The sequence below is a fragment of the Labeo rohita genome, chromosome 17 (assembly GCF_022985175.1).
Source record: "Labeo rohita strain BAU-BD-2019 chromosome 17, IGBB_LRoh.1.0, whole genome shotgun sequence".
Classification (NCBI taxonomy): Eukaryota; Metazoa; Chordata; class Actinopteri; order Cypriniformes; family Cyprinidae; genus Labeo; species Labeo rohita.
Window position 1 is genome coordinate 32,695,408 of NC_066885.1, and position 22,369 is coordinate 32,717,776.

General features: G+C 37.3%; 1 protein-coding gene across 2 annotated transcripts; it reads right to left on the bottom strand.

The window, feature by feature from the left end:
• Positions 1 to 4,746: 4,746 nt before the first annotated feature.
• nkx2.2a (NK2 homeobox 2a) lies at positions 4,747 to 11,695 on the bottom strand. Of its 2 annotated transcripts, XM_051132759.1 has the most exons (3): positions 11,620 to 11,695; positions 6,366 to 6,671; positions 4,747 to 5,676 (listed from the first exon to the last, which is right to left on the bottom strand). In XM_051132759.1, exons 2-3 carry the CDS (start codon positions 6,631 to 6,633, stop codon positions 5,123 to 5,125), a joined length of 822 nt encoding a protein of 273 aa, XP_050988716.1. In that variant the 5' UTR covers positions 6,634 to 6,671; positions 11,620 to 11,695; the 3' UTR covers positions 4,747 to 5,122. The 2 variants fall into 2 exon arrangements, with proteins under 2 accessions (XP_050988716.1, XP_050988715.1); XM_051132758.1 differs by lacking the exon at positions 11,620 to 11,695 and having other exon boundaries at positions 6,366 to 7,037.
• Between the last annotated feature and the right edge of the window lie 10,674 nt (positions 11,696 to 22,369).

A 22,369-nucleotide genomic window follows, 5' to 3' on the forward strand; every position in this document is an offset into this window, starting at 1 on the left:
CTTCGTTTTCTTTTTCTTTTTTTCTTTTTTTTTTATTAGTATTTATTATTAAATAATGTTGTAAACTGAAAGTATTTGATGGAGGTTTGTACAGACAGCCACAATTTGTCAATACCATTCTGGATTCCTAAAACAGTGCAGTTATAAAGCAGGTGTCCCAACATCCGGGTGATCCCTTATGTCCTGTTGTCTTCCACATGATCACGGGATGCAGGCCTGAGTAAGTTCCAAATGTTGTAAGAGTTAGACTTTTTTAAACAAGCTATATGAACACATATAACCACAACAGCACACAAAGATACTTTCAGATGCTTGTGCTGCTGACCCATCACCCAGATTGACAGTTTGATGGCAGACTAGCATTGTGTCAAGAAGCATTCATGCCTGGATTGTTTTTGGAAGAAATGCTGTGCTGGAGACAGGTCAAATACTAAGATGATTCAAATCAACCAGTCAATAATGACATTGTTTGATTTAAATATCTTTCTATATTTCTTGCATACACTGACTTTCTTCCAGAGGAAAGTTGAGCTCTGAATTTTTGTTAACTTCTATTACATTCAAGACTGTAGAAAATTGGTTTTGTGTGTATTGTTATATTAACTTTTTCGTTGTATAAAAAAATAAAAATAAATAAAAAATAAATAAAACGGCCAGTCAAATAGCCTTTCATTTGACAAATCTCCAAGTCTTTTTTAGTTCACATATAAATACAAATGGCTTGCTTGATTGATTGACCTCATTTTTAACTTTTCCCATCAGCTAATCTGCTGAAAATCTGGATTTATAATCATATTTATGATTTCTCATCAGGAAACAGTTGCCATGTTAGGTTATTGTTCTGAAAATAATAATAATAATAATAATAATAATGAAATACTGCAATGCATGACAGTTCCTTGAAATAACAAACTTAATTATGATTATGCCAGCTATGGAGTAGGTGGAATTTCTACTTTATTTTTTATTTTTCTTTCTTTCTGTATTATTTATGTGTTTTGGGTAACTATATTGGTAAACAAAAAAGCAGCTTCAAAAAGTGCTGTGTGCAACAAGCTTTTAGTAATGATTCGGTAAGAACATACAGAACACTTAAGAAATCACTGAACTTTGAAACTGTTAAAACTATACAGAGTGACCAAGTGTCTGACCTGAAGCAATCCTCCAATGTTTTTTTTTTTTTTTTTTTAAATATCAGATTTTTTTAATTATTATTATTATTATTATTATTTAATAAACATAATGAAATAAACTAAGTAGAAAAATAATTGCTATCAAGTATATTTCAATTGCAATAAACAAATACATATATAAAAAGAAAACATTTTAGTGCTTAAGTATGCACTCTAGAAAGTAAGAGTGGAAGTAATAATTTTGTGGTCATGCATAATCAGCAAATTGTATGTTACAATACCCTAATATGTAATTTATCGGTTGAAATGTCCAGAGAAGGCAACGTCTGATGACAAAATAATAACATCAAGGACGCTGATAACACTTATCCACTTCCATATCTGTGCTCTCCATTATCCTTGCTGTGATGCTGAAGTTTTGGTTTGTGTGGACCAATTGCGCCTCTCTGCGGATCATCTCATGAACCCTACAGAATTCAGTATCTAAACAACTCGCTTCACCACAGCACTCAGTTTTAACGCTATTATTGAACTTAAATAATAGACCTACTACCAACAATTTAGTGTGTGATTTTTATTTTACTGTGTCGATGATATTATCGACATTTGCGTCATGAAATTAATCTGATTATTCTTAAAGTGGCCCAACGGAGTGATCAGCTGTTCCTTTCAACGGCCTCTGTCGCCATCTAGTGGTAAGTATATTGGTGATTTGGCCCATATCACATTGAAAATGCACTCATTTTGTAACACGTTTAAGATGGTTGAATCTAATCTGTATCTTCTATTGGCAATAAAATACCAAATTACTTCCTTCAAATGTTAGTCCTGCTTATTAAGGCGTTGAGAACCCTCATTTGGAGATATGGATGATAAGAAATGATTCATGTTGAAGTTCAAAAAATGGTAACAGTTATCTGGATCCATGGACACCCAAGTGCACACTTCCTGAAATATCCCATTTGGAGGCGTGAAAGGGTTATTATCCACGCGTTAACTTCAGCATACATTCAAAATCGTTTTATGAGCGTTTGCGACTCCCTTACTTTTGTTGTTTTCGCTGAAATATTCCCTAACCGAGACTAATGCCAGATAATATCCTACAATGCTTAAGTATTTTTACACAGAAAGGGTTTTTCTTTTCTACCTACGGCAGATGTCGTGTCCCCAGGAAATTTAATGGAATCTGTCTTTTGCTTGGATTTTTGTCATACTCGAAATACTTGTTTTATCCTTTTAGTTAAAAAAGCAAAGAAAAAAACTAATGCAATTATATTATTTATATTAATTATATTATTATTATTACTTCGTATCGCAAGTTGCCTATTTTGCGATAGACAGATAGATAGATACATAGATGAAATAGGTCTGCCAGCTCGCATCTTAATTATTAAATACAAGTTTTGCTTAGCATTTAAAATAATAATTGAACATTTCCATTCGCAGATAAATAATCAACACGTAGAGCCTTTCACTTATGCGGGACGGGAAATAAGAACGTATCTATTAAATAGTTTTGAAGTTGTAACGCTACAGACTTTGCAGAACAGACAATAATCATTCCCTTTCAACGTCAAGCAAAGGGGGAGTTTATGAGAGGGTTAAAGGAATGAGAGAACTGTTGTTAGCACTGCTATATCAAGGAAGAAGGACTCCCTGTTATCTGTGAATGGGTTTGCCTTCTTTTCCAGAATAGATATAGCACGAATTTTTAATTCGTTTTTCTTTGAGAGACAACAATGCTGCGTTTGAAAGCGGGACACAATTTGGGTTTTGTGAGGGATTCCTTTCTCCTCTTGCGGGCCCAGCTGTCCATATGGAATAGAACGTGTACAACAAGCACCACAATGGCACCAACTGACAGGCGCTACCAAAAAAAAAAAAACAAGGATATATCTCCCTGACTCAGGGATGCACTGGTCCAGATAAAGGACCTGAATAGCACCAAGAAATGTGGACTGTCTTTCTCCTTCTCTCTACCCGGAGATACACTCCCCCTGTTAATATGCACGCCTCTAACATTCACAACAACCGACCCTGAGCTTTGTTAGGTTTTGTGTCATGTACTGTATATTGTGCTACTATAGACTGCTCTAAAGTGCTTCGCCACATTGTTGACCATCAGTCTAACGCAACTGTGGCCACGATTTTTTTTGAGAGCGCAAGTAAGCTGCACAATCGCAGACTGAAAGCTAATCGGAAAGAAAAAAAAACAGCAGTAAAAACTTTGGAAACGTTTTCTGACAGATATTTTATGTCTTTGGCATGCTGAAGAAACGTTAAGAATAACGTCACAAACGAGTTCTGAAAGTCGACAACAGGTGCAATTCTGTGATTTTCACACCGCCTTCTCATTACGAAACAATAACGGTTTTGCAATATCAGAATATTAGGCAAATATTATATAGCCTGTAAGTCTTTCAAAAATTAAATAAGAATATAAAATATCAAAGTCACAGTCTTGACTGAATAAAACCAACCGTAGTATCTAAGGATACGGGGAAAGATCAAGTCGCTTAAGATTAATTCTTTAAACCGTTAGCACAGCGTTTCTATTCAATCGTTTGTTTAATGAAAGACAGGTTTACCCTCACATCTACTGTAAAATATATTTGAAAAACAAACCATTTCGGATTTTGCACTGAACCACAGTATTTACCCAAGACACTAATATGCGATAATCCCCACACGGGAAACGAACCAAAAAGAGAGCCGTTGTCGACGTGCCTATTTAAAAACATAAAAACAAAATACTAATTTTGACTTTTATTTCTTAGCTGACATCGAAGTGTAAAATTGTTCTGACCCGCGCGCGGTGTATATCAATTTAAGCAAATAACTTTTTATGCACACTGTGGCAACGCGTAACAGCAGATTTGTTTACTTGACAATGAAATATTATGCAATTGCTTTGTAAATAGTAAAACCGCATAATATTACGCTAACAAAACTTTGACACGTGTGTTTTTTTCTCTTAAATGTGCCGTTTTAACACCCGAAATGTCAGCCGCGGAGCCTGAAAAGCAGAGAGCGTTTGAATGAAAAGCTGCTTAGCTGAAGAAGCCCTCTTATATTAAGTGAGTGGATTTTTACCCCCATTTCACAAGTGACTTTAGCCTTCTTATTGCTGAAGTGTTCGTACAGATAAATTCGGAAAACTGCAGCCAATTGTGTTGCTGATGAAGTGACAGGGAGAGCGACAAGTTGCCCAAAACAACATTTGTGCAAACGTAAAGGCTTTATAAATTAGCATAATTATATTATTTTGATTTATTCGTTCTATTTGTTTATTGTAATACATTTATATTAATGGGAGATAGCGAAGAAACGATCCATATTTTGCAAATGAGTCCGAAATCACTGAGACCAAACGCAAAACAAATCGGAATTTCTGAAACACATCATTTTATTAAAAGTCTTAATAAAAAGAATTGTAGACCTCCCTCGCCAGCGCGCGGTGTTACTGAAATTAACATGAGGGATATTTATCGACAATTGATGTTCCATTTCCCCTAAATATCGGATATATTTAGGCTATAGCTTACTGAACGGTCAAACATAATATTGCAAACAGTTATCACAAAATATTTACATAGAAAACAAACCAATGTAATAAGCTAAAGATTGCCAATGTTTATTCATGGCCATAAATATATTCGGTCCATTGTAAAAGAAAGAAATAAAATTTTCTATAATCATAAAGTGGTTTTGCACGTGCTTATAACACGAAGGACAAAAGGAAAACATTTCTACAACACACAAACATACTTTACAAAATTTCACAAGAGCTTTAACATTCTTAAATTTGGGGAGAGGCTTGACCCGGTTTTCTTAACGAAAACATGTAAACATGGCGCACACGTCAATCCCCAAAATAAACTGGTGAGAGAGGGTCAAGCTGCAAAAATAAAAAGTCTTGTATTTTTGTTTGGAAAGCTCCCTACCACGGTCTTTAAAATGCAGCCCTGCATTTGCAAGTCAATATTTGTTCACCAAGTCCACTGTTGCGTTTGCACCAAGTGATGTGCTGTAGGGAACTGTGGTGTGGTGGCGGCGCTGTAATGCGCGTTATATTGCATGTGCTGGAGAGACTGGGCGCTATACGCGGAGAACGGAATTCCAGCCTGAAAAGTAGCTGCCAAGTCCTGAGCTTTTAGCGTATGGCAGGGTTTGCCATCTCTGACTAACACAGGCACGGCCACCCGTCTAGGAGAAGGGAGATGGGTCACTTCCATACCTTTCTCCGCCCGGGCTCTCTTCATTTTGTATCGATGGTTCTGGAACCAGATTTTCACTTGGGTTGGAGTCAGGCGGATCAAACTGGCGAGATGCTCCCTCTCCGGGGCTGACAGATATCTCTGTTGCCTAAACCGGCGCTCGAGTTCGTAAGTTTGTGCCTTGGAAAAGAGCACCCTCCTTTTGCGCTTCTTACCAGAGTCGCTGCCGTTGCTCGAAGTTTCCTTGTCGTTGTCCGGCGATTCGTCGGCCGAAGGTTCCGGAGATTTGGCAGAGGAGTCTTGAGAGTTTGCGGATAGGCCGTGTACTGGTTAAAAAGAAAAAAAAAAAAAAAAAAAGGGAGAAGGAAAAAAAAACTATATTTAATACCACACCAAATAAATCAAACTGTAAATCGTGTTTGTTGTTTTTGTTGGTGATATTTCTTAGTATTCATTTTCAATTATACAAATGAACAAATATTTGTCAAAGAACCTTAAATTAGGTCGGGCGGACTACTAAATACAGCTCTTCATCAATCTGTTATTAAAGATCCGTTCATAAAATTAACATGTTTTTCATTTTAATATACCCTCGCTATCATGGGGCGTGTTACCCAAACGAAAGGTCGATCTTCCCGTACTACCGACTCAACAGTTACTGATTAACAAAGAGGATAATGTATGCGAAAACTATCAGTCAAAAAAGCTTCCAGAAAATATCTAGGGAAATTAAACAGGAATTATGAACAAAAAATGCAGTGCTGGTAACTAATTTAACGGCAGTTATGACCACGATCCAGAAGCATATAATAGGTTACGCCTTTAGACAAGTGCAACAGTGGAAATCTACAGATGTACATTTGTCTACGACAGTATCAAAGACACATTTTTCGTAGAATGATTTCCGATGTGCACAATCAAACGCTTGTGATAGAGGATTAATATAAGAAGACTGCTGTTTTAGAATCGAAGAGAGTTTCAACTTGTGTGAATTCTTGTGCGGTGGGTTACTTACATGAGTATTGGATGCTGTCCGTAGTTGCGAGCCATCTGGTATAAGGATTGTCGCTATTATCGTAAAACGGATTCTTTAAAGGCAGGTTTGGAACATTCTCTAAAGGACTTTGCACTAGCACTCCAGGCGTTTTAGTCGCCTCAGAACCCTCCGTATCTTCCTCAGTCCCGGTGATAGATCCTTCTTCATCGTTAGTATCAGGGAGATCCAAAATGTCCTTTACTGAAAAGCCCGTCTTTGTGTTGGTCAACGACATGTTCTGGGGCATTTGATGCAGTAAAGTTGCTGCACCAGTTTGGCAATCCTCTGTTCAAAAACACAAAACACAGATGATTTAATGAATATAGGATCGGTGCCGTTTCAGCGCGAAGTAAACTGAAGTCGACGCATGAGGCTCGATCGGTAACCGTTGCTTGGGGAAAAAAAGTAGCGGAGAAATCAGTTCTGTAAGTCCAGGAAGAATGCCAAAGTGACTGAAGTGGTATATCTAGCTCATGGATATTGCGCTACTGCTGGGTGTTAGGGGGAAATAAGCCATTACCAGGCTGATCAGTCCATATAAGGTTGGTCTCAACACATGAACCTGCAGTGAAAAAGCATTAAAAACGAAAAAGGTTGGCCACGTGTGGGCGGGTCTTGGGAGTCAAGTGGATGAAGACAGTGTTTGCCGATGTGAAATTGTGGGTTTTGGGGAGATCCTAGCCTATACCATTGGTGCTTCAGAACATGATGAGTGGTATAACGTGTCAATTAATTACAAAGATGGGGAGGGCCTTTTTACACCCTATTTACATACAAAGAACCTCCAAGTAGCTTTATACACATCATAGGCCTTCTTGAACTGGAAATGGACAAAACCTGTGCATAAAATATTCCTCTCGCAGTAACTTAAAACGCAGATGTATATAAATAAATAGTGCGCTGAAAGTGCTGTTTGGACCCCACATTTAGGAGGATGTCTCTTTGTAATACCCTTAAATGTTTATTTTAAAAAAGGGCAACGAAATCGCCTCTAGTGGTAACGGACTAATTTATGTAGGTCAATATTTTGGTTCGGGATTAAGGAGAAGGGTCGTTCACTGGACACGATTAAGCCATCAAAAAAGATGAAACGGAAAATGTTTTTTTTTTTTGGTGGAAAATTATTAGCTTATTATTATTGTTACAGAAATTATTATTACTTGTTTTTTAGGTTTTGTGTAATTTGCATAATTTATTACGTCGTTTATAGCGCATCTCAAAAGCAAAATATTACTTATAACATTTTTTTTCCAACGTTTTTCAAAGAAATCGAAATGTTTATGTGGATAAACAGTAAAACTATGTTCAAATTACGTAAACGACAATTTACTGTCTCTTCTTTTAAACAAATTTCTTATCATTATATTTGTATTCCGTCTTTCCGTTGTCCGAAGTACAAAAAGTGAAGCATTATTGTTGTGTATTTTGCCTCTCCTTTTCAACCCTCTGTCCTATCTTTTCTTTTTTGCCTCTTTGCCTCCTATCTAGTATGTGATGTGGGTGACAATGTTGCACGTTTCTAGCCAGTCCTCTGCTCATCCTGGGTGGTCGAACCCGGGCAAACACAAATACAAACCGATTGCTAAGCTGCAGACAATAGGGGAAATGTAGACAAATGTCCGGCTCCTGTTGGAAGCCTTTGTCCGGCCGTAGTTTTTGCATTTATTTAAGGGCCAAAATAATAGATGATTGACGCCCCTGTACAATACGTTCTAACTGTTTGGAATAAATCTGAGGTTGTTCCTAGTTGTCATGGCATTCACTGCTTTCAATGGACTATCTCTTCATTCATTTCTGTACCCCTTCACAATATCAAGGAAAGTCCTTCATCTCTCTCTCTCTCTCTCTCTCTCTCTCTCTCTCTCTCTCTCACACACACACACACACACACACACGCACGCACATTCTACGCGCACTTTCTCTTTCTCTCGCACGCATGAAAGCATACACACTCACTGGAAGATTGGTGATAAGTGGGTTGCAAATTAGATAAAGTTTTATTTTATTATTATTATTTTTAATCTTTTTAATATTTATTATGTGTTGAAAAAATATACGATTACTGTTGTTGTTATAATTGAATCCCTGTATTTAAAGTTACTAATAACAGCAGTTAAAACGAACCGTGTTTCACCCTTTCTGCAAGTTAAGTGTTATAAAATATCCGATAAAATATAAAAATGAAAAATATCCAGCATGATTCTGGGTTTAGCGAGATTTACAGTATCAGCAATCACATCGAAAAATGTTCATTATATTTCAAACACGCAAGTAACCAAGCATATGATCAGTTTCATCGGTTACCTGATAAATACTTAACCAGAGTTTTACGTAGAATTAATCATGCAACGACAGAAAAATCAGACAATGGGAGCATTGAACTGGACGGGCCAGGAGCAAAGTCGAACAGTGAACGCTTTTCGCAAGGTCATTCTCCCAGCCTTCCCATGCCGCAGAGACAGGTTACTGAACACATCCCTGTAACCATGAAATGATAAATGACGAGAACCTTGCAAACGCAAATCTATACGCAGATTTACGCAGACACAGTATAAACGGTTACGGCTACACTCTTTGTTAGGCATCAATGCAATTACAAATTTTATTTCCAGAATATTTTAGGCTGGTGACAGAATTGGTAAACAAGTTATTAATTAATGCGCCAGTCTACTCTGTTCCCATGTAACCAGCACAACACACTCCGCGATCGATGGCAGGACTCGTGGTTTGTCTGTGGCCAGTGATTTGGGAATGTGTTTGAACAATTGAACCGAGGAGTTCGGTAAGGAGAAGTAAATGTGCACAGGCTGAGTGGCTATACTTCACTTCAAGAGCCATTTCCTTCTGTTTACCTGTTTACTTTTGCAGGTAGCTCAAATAGACAGTTTGTCTTTGCGCTTATATTGAAAAGAGGAGCGACAGTATCTTAACAAACCGATTTTAGTTAAACTAGTGTAATTCCCGAAGAGCATTCACAACGGTGTTTACATCGCATTTGCTATCTAAATAATTCAGTATTTGAGGTCCTCTCGAGTTGTGAGCACTTAGTGTCAGATTGACTGGAGAGGGTGGAAAATTGTTTATAATCAATTTTTAGTAAAAAAAAAAAAAAAAGGGCAACATGAGGCAACCACAACCACCACCACCACCACCACCACCACCACCAACAACAACAACAACAACAACAACAACAACAATAATAATAATAATAATAATAATAATAATAATAATAATAATGTGCGCAAAGAAAGCATTGCACAATTTAAAATTATATTTCGGTGTCTGTATTATGGGCCTGTTTTCAGGTTCCGAAAATAAAATTTTGCACAGAGCGTCTCATCAATATTAAAAATAAAAATAAATAAATAAATAAAACATTTAGGGGATGTTGCATGTATACATGCACAATATATATGCATAAATGAATGAAAATTATTATAAGCAGTAGCCATGTTTAAAATAAAACCATCATAAAGACGGTTTGCTGAATTTTTGAAGAAATAACTGACGTTCTCTGCAATCTGGCATTGTGTATTGCATTGTTTAGATTAATTTAAAAATATAATGTTTCTTAATACGACGATAAAATAACACTAAACATCTATTAATTAATTCCTTGTCTAACAAAAATGTCTGAACCTGTCATTTTATGGAAGCTATTGTTAATAACTGGGGGAAATAAAAAAGACCTTTATACGCTTGATTAAAAAGAAAATCCTAATGCTGCCAGAAGGCCAGGGGACTATAATAACGTTGATCATTTCTTGCTTTAATCGACGAATTTCAGCGTATTCCGATGCCTTGGGCGAGCAGTTAAGCTTTGATAAATGTAACCCTGTTTCCCTCTAGGTGCTCATGATAAATGTATAAACTGACAAGAGCGATTTTCTGCTTTTCCCTTGCGATTAAAAGGCCATAACAGGGAAATGTTTGTATAAAAATAAGTCTGGTGGTTTGTGTGACTTAGCCGCTGCCCCAAGAAAATGCCCTGCAGCACAGATCGTTTGGAGCTGGTCTGATTCTCCTGACTGCAGGGCAAACGCTGCGCCTTTATTCGTCTCAGAGCCTCTAATGATTAAACATGTCACAAGGAGATTAACACGGTGCCCATGGCCCAGGGACATGCCTTCATTTGTTTAACTACCAGTTTATTTGTAACGGTGAATTTCATGGCGCATAGTGTTAAATTCTCCGTCCTGGCACCTTTATCAGAGTACCCAAAACAAATTGGTTTAAGGATTATCATTTTAATCACGTCTTTTCTCGGTATCTTCAAGTCCACTGGGAGGTTTGCCTCTATTTTTGCAATCCGTTTGAAATTAATTATAGATTAATTGAAATAAACTGTCCCTGCTTTACGCACACGTGAAGTTAGCAATACTGAATATTTCAGAGCGAGATTTTTCTCTTTCACACCAATAAATTACACTTGCACCCAGTCCTATGATTTCCACTGAGAGTGATGGTGGAGATGGGCAACGAAGGGACATTTTTGATACTCGGGCGAACTCTGCCGGTGCGAATGCGTATAGCCTGAAAAAATAAATAAATAAACGAAAATGAATAGATCTAATGGCGTTTTCTGCGACACTGAAAGACTTTTTTGGAGGGGATAAATCACGGGAATAAACACAAACATATGTTAACATAATACCCTTTCCCCCATATGCAAAATTTCCACCTTGATCGTTTACCTCAAGTTATCTAACAGTTATACATTAACAATGTGATGATAAATGATAAAAACAAATAAACAGCAGCAGCAGCAGCAACAATAACTTATGATACTACTACTACTACTACTACTAAAAATAAAAATAATAATAATAATAGGTAACAACAATAATCATAATAATAGGCCTAATCTTTCCTATGAATTATTTTATTTAAATCCGGTGAGACTGACACATAGGTTTCGAACGATGTCATATGTAGTTATGCGATTTTTCAAACCCAGAGATTGCTATTTCATAATAAAGGGAAGCATTTCTGAAATTATTTGTGAATATGATTACGCGTTATCAGCCAGGGGAGGATTGCACCGCACGCAACATTACAAGCAAGTTACCTTTAGACTTTAGGCTTTTAATATAACTCACAAGTGCGTGCGCGTGCGCCTGCACGAGCGAACACACACACGCGCGCGCACACACACAAGCAAGCATTTAATCTTTCCACAACCTACCTAACGCAGTGTACGTGGAGAGGTCGAGTGATAGTAATAAATGCTCACCTGGCGGCTGACGGAAGAGGCTAAGTGGTGCAGCTTGCGTTAAGACACCGCACAGTTAATGAAATATCTCCAAATGAAAGTAAGGACGCACGCACCGATAAGCCTGATGTGCTTTATATACCCGGGGAGCAAGCACTCCTCTTCTGATATTGTCCAAGTACGTTTGCATAGCTGGCGAAGTGGCTCTGCCTTAGATTTGCTGCTAACATTGCACGATGTTTGTTTTCCCCCTGCAATGACGTGAGACAAAATATTGGCCATATGTTCGTCGGCAATAAATTGGTCATGAGAGCAAACATGGTTGCCTCATAAGAGCGCTTTTAGCTGATCCGTATTCACCGATTCATGCTACACTATTGACCAAAGTGCTATTACTGCCTTCTGTGTCGTTTTGATACACTTAGGCTGTGAATTGTCCAAAGCTGTTTATCATATCAAATAGCCAACAAAAAAAAAAAAAAAAAAAGTTTATTCACGTGGCTTTGGTAAACTTGCGGTTAAGAATGTCTCTGCCAGAAATCTCTACAATAAATCGCTCGGTTGCCATGATGTTGCACGGCCAAATGAGCAGATGTGGCATGTTCTGTTGGTTAAAACCCCGTTTACTTAAGATACCCTTATGCAATGGTTGATATCCGAGGTCAGAGGACTCCGGTATCACTGGAGGTCTACTCAAGGTGTGAAGCCACGGCGTAACTACATTTCCGATCAATCCAAACAGTTTAATGCTTCTTGTGAAGCTCCACTTCCAATCTGACTGCATAGTCGATTCATTCAGAATATGGGTGATTAATAATTAATTGGCAGACTTACTAAAAAAAGTAAACATAGTAGATGTGTAAAGTTAAGCCTCAGTAGTAATTGAAGTAGGCCTATTACAGATTGCACAGATGGCTAATGCTAAGAGTGATGCTTTATCTAATGCTTAAATAGAAGATGTCTACTTAAATTACATGCATCAATATTTGTCATAATTTACTAAATAATACGGCTTTGCAACTCTTGAACTGTAGCCTATATTTTATTTGCCTGCAATGAAGAAATAGCTTTATAGGTTCGATCATATTAAATGGCATCTACAGTAACTAACACTATTAGAAATGTCAGGCTCTGCCAGCTAACTTTTGCTAATGTTGTTGATGTTTTAATTAAATAGAGGTCTTGTTATGAGATTTTATGAAGATTTTTATTATCATTTTTATCACAGGATCTAATTTCAGACAAATATAGACCTGTAGTGTGATTTATAGGCCTACACAAATTATTTATTTATTTATTCCGTACAAGGACAGCATCTTCTGAAACTATGTATTCTTACTGACAACTGCAAAGAGTTTTAAAGATTTTATTGTGGGCAACTCAGAATCTTTCCATCACAATGATGGTTTTGTTAAATACGGAGGGAGCGAGCATCAATCAGTGTAGAAATAGATTACCACAGGTTTTTGTTGGCCACCACTTACGGGTAAAAGACTGAGATTAGCCTCATGTTATCCTTGCTCTCGAGAGCAGTGGCACGGTGTGACGAATACACATAAATAAATTGGTCTCATCACTGCATTCAGATTCCATATTAATCTAAAGTAGCTGGTTTGACTAGCGATGTATTTATAAAGCTCCTTGCCGGTACAAAAATCCTTTCCACTCATCCTGTTGTGAATCTTTGTGCCATGGGAGTCCTATTATGACCACTCAGAGGGCTCCCTCAAAGACCTTCAGAGCAAGAATGGAGATGATAGACCCTTGTGGTCAAGCTATTAAGATATATCCCTTGCCAAAGCCTGATGACTGAAACACTTCAAATGAGTTGGACGGCCACATAAAGACACCAATGGCATGCCATTCTTGTATCTATCAGTTCAAGTTTTGATATATCAACCACTTGAGGAGGGTCGCTCATACAGAGAGAATGCTTCTCCAAACACAAATGCAACTGAGAGCTTCATTCGTTCTCAGCCAAGGGTGCACTTTCAGGAAAAATGTTTAATTAACACCAGGGCAGCCCTGTGCGTTTTCAATACAAACGAAGATCCTCTGCCTGGGAGTTGTCCACTCTTTACTTTTGGCTGGTTGTAATGGCCAGTGCTCTCCACTAGAAAGGTGCCGTTTTATCTGCTTCTCTAAAACACCGTCCCGTTAATAGTTCCTAAAGATTCCAGGTCACATGAATGGGGTTTCTGTGGTGCAGAGATTCATGGGAGTGATTTAAGTGTTTTAAGTGATACGGCCTGACGCTAGGGGCTTTTGAGTACATCTGCATGAGATGAGCACGAGGGCCACAGATTGCTCTAGAGAAACGGGAGGAGATTTTTTCAAACACGTAGAGCTGCTTACCAACCATTCCTCCTGTTGAACATGTGCAGGATGTATACTATGCACAGTTCAAAGTCTGATGCATCACTTTGTGGTAGTTACTGCAAAAAAACATGGTTATTGTCAGGATAAAATGTTTTACCGAGAAAATCACTTGGTTTAGAAAGTGCGCAATAAAAATAATCAGTAATTTAATCTATATGTAATATCCTTCATGAACTCTTGAATCTGTATATGTGACCCTGGACCACAAAACCAGTCATAAGTAGCACGCTTATATTTGTAGCATTAGCCAACAGCACAACAATATGGGTCAAAATGATCAATTTTTCTTTATGCCAAAAATCATTAGGATATTAAGTAAATACCATGTTCCATGAAAATATTTTGTAAATTTCCCACCGTAAATATATCAAAACTTAAATTTTGATTAGTAATATGCATCGCTAAGAATTTTATTTGTACAACTTTATAGGTGATTTTATCAATATTTTGACTTTTTTGCACCCTCAGATTCCAGATTTTCAAATAGTTGTATCTCGACCAAATATTGTTATATCCTAACAAACCATACATCAGTGGAACACTTATTTATTCAGATTCATTTTATTCATGAGATGTATAAATCTTAATTTCAAAAAATTGACTCTTGTGACTGGTTTTGTGGTCCATGGTCACATATGTGTTCAAATGTTCAAATAATAATGTTCAAATGTTTTGTTTTGTGTGTGTATTGAGTGGCTTCGAAAAAAAAAACAAAAACAAAAAAAGGCTTGTTTGCTAACATTTAGGGTGGTTCTCTGCATTCAACCCAGTATATCCTTAGATATGCTCCAGGACTTCCTCTGACTGTATAAAACACATGGGTATAGAAAATGGATGGATAGTTAGAATTAAACGAAGAGTATGAGAATGGAGATTAAAACATTAAGCACAGTATGAAGCTTGTTATTTCCTTATCTTTTAAACATACAGAACCATGTGGACAAACAATCAGCCATACAAGAGTAAGTGATAGACACAACAGTAAAGAAAGAATGAATGAATGAATAAATAAATAAATACACAGATAAGTAAATAAAACCCTAAATAAATATATGAATTAAAGAAGAAAGGAAAAAAAAAAGGTAGATCTGTCAGTTACACAGAAGAGTGAATTATTGATGTTGATACCTGATTGTTGGTGTGTTATGCACATGTTAATTCTTTCTGTCGTCATCTTCTCCAACACACTGTTACCTGAGATTGGTGCTTTGCGGTATGTGTGGTCTAAACTCTTAGGTTTAGAATGTGTTCAAAGGATTAGATTCACAATTAGTCCGTTAGCATTCTCTTTAATATATTGTCTTGTATGTTGTCACAAAGAAAATGTTGTGGTTACTGTAGCTAAAGCAGCATCTTACAGGCCCTGAGAGGAGAAATGACAAAAGGAATCACAGAGCTGTTGAACAAAGCAACAGTGCATTCTGTGCAATGCTGAGACTTCCATTCCTTGGAGGAGAAGAGAAAGTATAGTAAAACTTAGGTAGCTAGGCAAAACAAAAAGAGATGTCTGGTGACGTCTGATGTAGTTCTGCTGCTTACCATTGAAAAGCTTTCATTCATAACAGCTGAATTCATCCAACTTGCAGCTACACAAACAAAAGGTAAAACTGGACAATTGTTGGAAGAATCGATTACTGGAACCCTGTTTCTGGAGCCCCCAACACAGCAACTTTTGTATGTGTTCCCTCAGCTCATTAGTAGCTTCAAGACTTGAAATGGATGTGTCAGAAAAAGAAGACATTCAAGATGTGTTCCAGGAACAGGGTCGAAAAGAAAGCACTGGTGTGAAGAATAAATAATAGGACATTTGGATAGCAGTTCTTAGAAACTGTTACTGCAGATAACTTGAGATTCAATTTTAAGAAATGGCGTTTTTACTAAGTTCATGTAAGATTTCAGTCACCAGAATGTTCTGTGATTCAAAGTTTCTGTATTTTAATAGTTTTGATAGCGAGTTTACAAGTAGTTCACAAATGAAAAATCACTTTTTACAGTGCAAGATATTTGTTTTGTGCTTATATTCTTTATTAAAATCCAACTTTTGCAACTTCTCTGCTGTGCTGTTGAAGTTTTTACGGCCTGATACAATGACATGATCCGTCTTGTACGATCTTGAAAATATATTTTTTTTTGTTGAAGACTTCACCGCAATTCTCTCGCAGTAGTATGTGGCGGTCATATCCACAAAGCCTCTACCGCTCACATTCTGTACAATACTCATCATGTGCACATGGTAATCATTATGAACTCTCTCTCTCTTTCTCACACTCCCTACCTCTGCTCGTGCGTCTGTGCGTGAGGTAGTTAAAGGTTCATCTCTTTTGAGGCCAGGCTACGCTCCTGCTCTTCTCCAGGTAGAACGGCCGTACAAAAAAACAGATGACCAGGCTCTCCTTGAACCATGCATCACCCTAGAGAGACACATTACCCATCTGTGTTTTCTGAAGCCTTTAATTAACACATCCTAAAAAAGAAAAGAAAAGCAAAAAATTCAATGTCCTCTCCACAGATGGGCAGCCAAATTTCAGGATAATTATTCTGTAAATATACTCTTTATACTCTGCCTTTGAGGGCAATTAGCATTTATTGTGAGGAGGTGAAACTTTCCTCAAAAGCGGTCAAGATGACAATTTCGAATGAAAGATGGAAATCCATTTAGAAAGGGAATAAGATTTGCGTCCCCATTCTGTAATACTGAAAAGGTGCTTTTATAAGATGATATCTATTGAAAAATAAAATGTCAAGGGCACAAGAAGAGCTCAAGTAACCTTAATTGGCCATCTCTTTTTTGTTGTTGCATATAAACACGAGTACTCACTGATGTCCTAACCACATTTGGTCCTCAATAAGGCAAAACACTCTTAAGCTTCGATTTGTGTGACAAATAACAAAAACCTCAATAGGGCAGTTTTCTATCTCTACAATATAAGTATGTCTGTTCTGGGAAATCCAACAAATCTACGCTGGTTACCCAGTGTTAAATGTAAAAAAGCTTGTAGCAAATACAGCATCTCTGCTTATCAGAATAAGATTTCATAAACAGATTACTAACTTCCTGTTAGTGTTCGGTTTAAAGATTTCCACGTTTATCCAAACACTTCAGATGATTTGAAACAAAAGATCAAGAACTGAAAAATGAATTTTTCACCTTAGGGTTAGGGTTAAAAAAAAGTGAAACTAGAATGGAATGAAATGTATTCCAGGATCTCTAATCAGGCATTTGCCATGTTTGATTACATATTGTATGAGTTAACAGGTGAATATAATTTTTAGCCAAAAAGGAGTGGCATGACGGACGCTTGCAAGTTTGAAATTTGCACATTAACATTAATGACAATGAAAGTAGTTGCACAGGCATTTCTCAAAGAATTACAGAACATTATATTAGAATAAATAACAGGAAATGGCCGTAGAGGCCATAAGTTCATGCACTGCTGAGGAACAACTGAACAACTTTTTAACTGTGCTGTATGCAGTATGTGCTGCTACGCTAAGGCCTCTTTGCTATGCACAATATATTGGAAGCTGGTCCAAATCTATACTGTCGGGAAGTTAAAAATGGAAAAAAACCCAAAACAAAACCAAAAAACAAAAACTGGCCACCAGTGATGCCACCAGTACTCTGCAGAAGCGGCCGTACTGCTGCCATCTAGTGGCAAGAGCGTCACCATGCTCCAGGCCTGCTGTTCTGCAAAAGTCTAGCAGAAGTGCTGTATGCAGCACCATGTCTCACCATGAGGTAATTATTTCTTTTATCTACAGGTCACCGGCTGCCACATTTTCATTGGCCAGCACCTAATGGGCCATTATTTGAATAAATGGGGGTAACAGGGTGGGGCCGGTGACCCCCGTCAGTGCCATGAGCCTCTCCATATTGGCACACCTGCCGAGACAAGGTAACGTTTATCGGTGACACCTTCCAGAGCAGGAAGAGAAAAGAGACGCAATGCGGCTGTCAAGGTCAGGGCTCCGGGTCCAGCCTGGGCTCGCCACATCCCGAATCCATCCATTTGCTTAAGCTACGCTCTTCTGGTTGCCTGGCTACCAACTAATAAAGGTGGCGAAGCGTGGCATCATGGAAAACAGAGGTAAGATGTTGACTTTGAGATAAGTACCTCTTGAAATTAAACAGTACCATCACATCACATTCTAAATAGCATTTTCAGAGGTGAACTTTCAATGGCCCATAAGGGGGTAAAATCTCTGTGTTCCGCAACTCACACAATAACTCGCATTTGCATAGCAGTTAGGTTAGTTAAAAGCAAATACTTATTAATGTTTTAATTATACCAAGTGAATGGGACAATATCATTATTGCTGTTTAGGGCTATTTTTCTAGTGTTTGAGAGTGTGTGTGTGTGCTTGAGGCTGGAGCACTCGGATGCCTCTTTATTAAAGTAAACAAAAAGATAATTATGTGTTCTCCTCCATAAACGGTATAGTGTGACGGGTGCTCACAAAATCACGGTGGAAATGGTAACTGGAGAGGAAATGGCTCTTAGTGTACACATGTGCTGTTCCTCTCTTTTTCAGTGGTGTAAAGGTCAAGGGTGAGGAAAATGTTTTGATGGCACTTATTATAACCAATCACATCTGCCACAAAAGTGACTCAGAGTGAGCAAGCGCCTCGACGTGACTCTGTTTTGGCCAGAGCAATCTTTCTCAACCCACACGGGGTCTGTGCGTTTCGCCCACAACTAAATAAGAGTGAATCTCCTGAGTGAGTAAACTGAATGTCCAAAGAAATAAAAGGATAAATAAATAAATTATTGGGGGGAAAAACACTGTGGAATATTTAACAGTAGGCAAAGCCATTTGTATTCCACTGACTCAGAAGGAGATGCACTCAAATATACAAAGAAATTTGACTCAAAGAGTCAAAGACACAGGTTTTTTTTTTTTTTTTAAACACGCATCATCAAAAATAGATGCAAACTAAAAATAGAAGAGTACGTGTCTTCCATGTCATTCCTTAAGCAATGAGAGTGTCTGTGCAAAAGTAAAATGTGTGGCAGTTATTCACTCTAAGAAAAGTCTGTAAAAATAGTTTTGCATTAATATGAAAAAGAAATTCTATATTGATTTTTTTTCACTGGTGTTTTACTTGTATTTCAGATTACACACTGTGTTGTATTTTGGGATTAAAGGAAACATAATAGATATTGTGCTTTTATGTCCAGTTCTCACTAACGAACTCTGAACTACCTTTGCCTCAATTAACTCCTAATTTGCTGTTTAATATTAGTTAGTTAAATAGTTGTTAAGTTTAGGTATGGGGTAGGAGTAAAGGAATTAAAATATGGGCATTCAGAATAAGGCATTAATATGTGCTTTATAATTAATATGTGTTTTAAAAGTGCTAAAAAACAGGCAATATGCTAATAATTTCCTTGCTAGTTAATAGTGAGAAAAACAGTCCTTAAAATAAGGGGTCCCACTTTATATTAGGTGGCCTTAACTACTATGTACTTATTTTTAAATTAATTATTTGATACAATGCACTTATTGTGTACATACATGTTTTTACATTGTACTTACATTTTTAAAATACATAATATATTTAATTACATCTGTAATTAATTTCTGTAATTACGTTCATAATTACACTGTTGACCCATCCCTTACACCTTAACTCACCCTTAAACCTACCCATACCACCAAACCTCTCCCTAACCTTACCCATATCCCACCTCCACAGAAGCACAAGTGCAATACAATATGACCACATTAAGTAGATTGTACTTATTTTTTGATAGTACATAGTAGTTAAGGCCACCTAATATAAGGTGTGACTATAAGGTGTTACCAGCGTTTCTAAAACATACAAAAGTGTCAGCAAAATTTTAAACAATTCATTAAGAGTATTTACAGCTGATAATAATGACAAAGACACAGCTCCAATTATGTGTCGTAAATCAATATTAATAAAAAATAAAGTAGTATAGTGTATATGAAATAAATGAGGCATTCAGAATTCATAAGGGATTCGGAAGTGAATAAAATATTTGCTGTCATGTTCACCTCTCCCACGGTAAGCATTCCTTTACCTGGCCGGACCCCTATGAAAATGATGTCACTGGTAGGGCGCACTGACAGCCTGAGGCGATGCAATTAAGAGGATGAAAACACCCGGAGCAAAGGCTGTGTACATAGAGAGAGACTTAGGACAATGGGCAGGGCAAGCCCTATTCAGGCCCACATTTCTCAAGCACTGGCCTGGGGTCTTCCCCAAGCACCAAGAAGGGCTTTTGAGAGGGGTCCTTGGGTGAAAAGAGGATGGTTTATGTTGGGATGTAAATGTGTGACCAGGGAGGTGGACAGAGGGTGTTGCTAGGATGTTGCAAAGTGGCTCTGAAGGGCCCAACTCTTGTTGTTTGTGCAAATCGATGTGTCAGGCAATTATGTCGAATGACATCTCAAAAGATGGCCGATGGGGGTAGGCAGAGACTTGCTCTTATTACGGACACATTTACCAAAGGCACGACTTGGGTTGGATTGCAAACTACTAATTGTGAGCTATTTGGATATTAGCTAAAGTAAATCATGCATAGTGTGAAAAATTACTTTTCACTCCATAACAAGACCATATTATCTACATTTTAGCCACTGCATTAAATCAGTAATAATACAAGCATCTCCACATCTCCAGGGTCTGGTCCACCAATGACAAAACATGTAGACAGTACATATAAAAATACCTTGAAAACATCTAACTCAACCATCAATTTGTGTGAAACACAGAGCGAAGAGTCAGTTTAGGATCATTTGCCCTCGATGACACATCTAACTGCATGTCCCAAACCGCTGGTTTGAACTCACAATGCTGTCTGCTTCATCTGCCACCCAGGTGTCACACTAGATCCCCCCACACACACTTTGTTTCTTCATCAAACAGTTCTACATTAGCATTTTTTCATTAACAAGACACTCTTATCATTCAAATTGTAGATTATCACTTGTCCTATAGCAACACAGGTTGCCCTTGACAACAACGAGGAGGTGGTGTTAAGGAGTTGTCTGGCAGATGAAGGGTGCAGCGGTTTAACCAGCTCTGAACACACTGCAATCACCATATAGTTTATTATACGGCTTAACCGAGAAAAAATATTGCACACACTGACGATGAACATTGCGCTTTTTTAAAAAAAGATGCTTTATTGGTTCAATGAAGAATCTTTAACATCCATAGAACATTTTCATTGTGCAAAAGGTTCTTTATAGTATATATATAAAAAAGTTTTTTTAGAGTAATAAAATATTCTGCACACTAAAAAAAAAAAGTCCTTTTAAGAACTGTTCACTGAAAGGTTCTTTGGGAAACCAAAATTGGCATTGCTATGAAAATCCCTGTTTGATCATTTATTTCAAAGAGTGTCACATGGCATCTAACCTACACTCTTAAAAATAAAGGTTCTATATTGGCATTAATGGTTCAATGAAGAAACTTTAATATCCATGGAAATTTGCATTGTGCAAAATGGTTCGTCTATGTGAAAACTCACTTTTGGGACCTTTACTTTTAAGAGTGTAATGGCTTTCTTCTTCAGACAGCAAGTTGTGTGAAATTTCTGAGCGGACCTTCTCTATTAGGTGCAGTGGGATTTACAATAAAGAACGGGGAAGAAAAATTCTCCCCTTAAGTCATAGAAACATTTATGTACACTAATAGCAGGAGTAATGTAATAATAATATACAGATATATAACTACCAGTTGCGACAATAAAACACTTCAGAATGTAGCAGATCTGACGAAATGCAAAGATTAACTTCATGCTAATGAACAAAGGGTTTCAGAAATCATTTTGTGCACTAACAGCAATACACAGTATAATATACAGTATGTGTGCAAAATGTATCTTCATGGTTGGCTACATAGTTAATAACACATAAAGGTTTAAAATTTTATTACAATATGACAAAAATGAGCTTGTAAGGTTATAGTGGCTGAAGTGCATATACATTGTGTTTGTGCAGCATAAACAAACAAGCATATTATTCATGTTATTACATTGGCAAATGTATACGTCTTGGTGAAATGTATGAATTTTTACAATTCTAAATAATGGCAAACAGGATAAAAGTTGCAGGTATGTCAGGTAACGTAATCCTTAATGATTTTAATGAATTAATAATCTGAAATTCTGTGCTTCATCCAGCTGTATCTCGAAACAGGATTTAGATGAAATGCACTAGTAGGTACATACAAATACAAGACAGAAATGTGATAAAACAAATGATGCACCCTCAAAACAATGCTGTTCCGTTGGAAGTTTTTTTTTTTCTTCTGTCATGCGTCACGTATATAGGAGTGAGCTGGTAACGTGTGTCACACTGGGCTCATTCCCTCAGCGGCAGTTTGTGACAATCAGTCCGGCGAAGATAAGAAGCTGAT

Bases quoted from the DNA above. Each gene is read 5' to 3' on its own strand.
- nkx2.2a (XM_051132759.1), bottom strand. From the start codon at position 6,633: ATGCCCCAGAACATGTCGTTGACCAACACAAAGACGGGCTTTTCAGTA. The intron at 5,677-6,365 runs GTAAGTAACCCA...CTTTTTAACCAG, and splicing joins GGACAGCATCCAATACTCAT to TACACGGCCTATCCGCAAAC.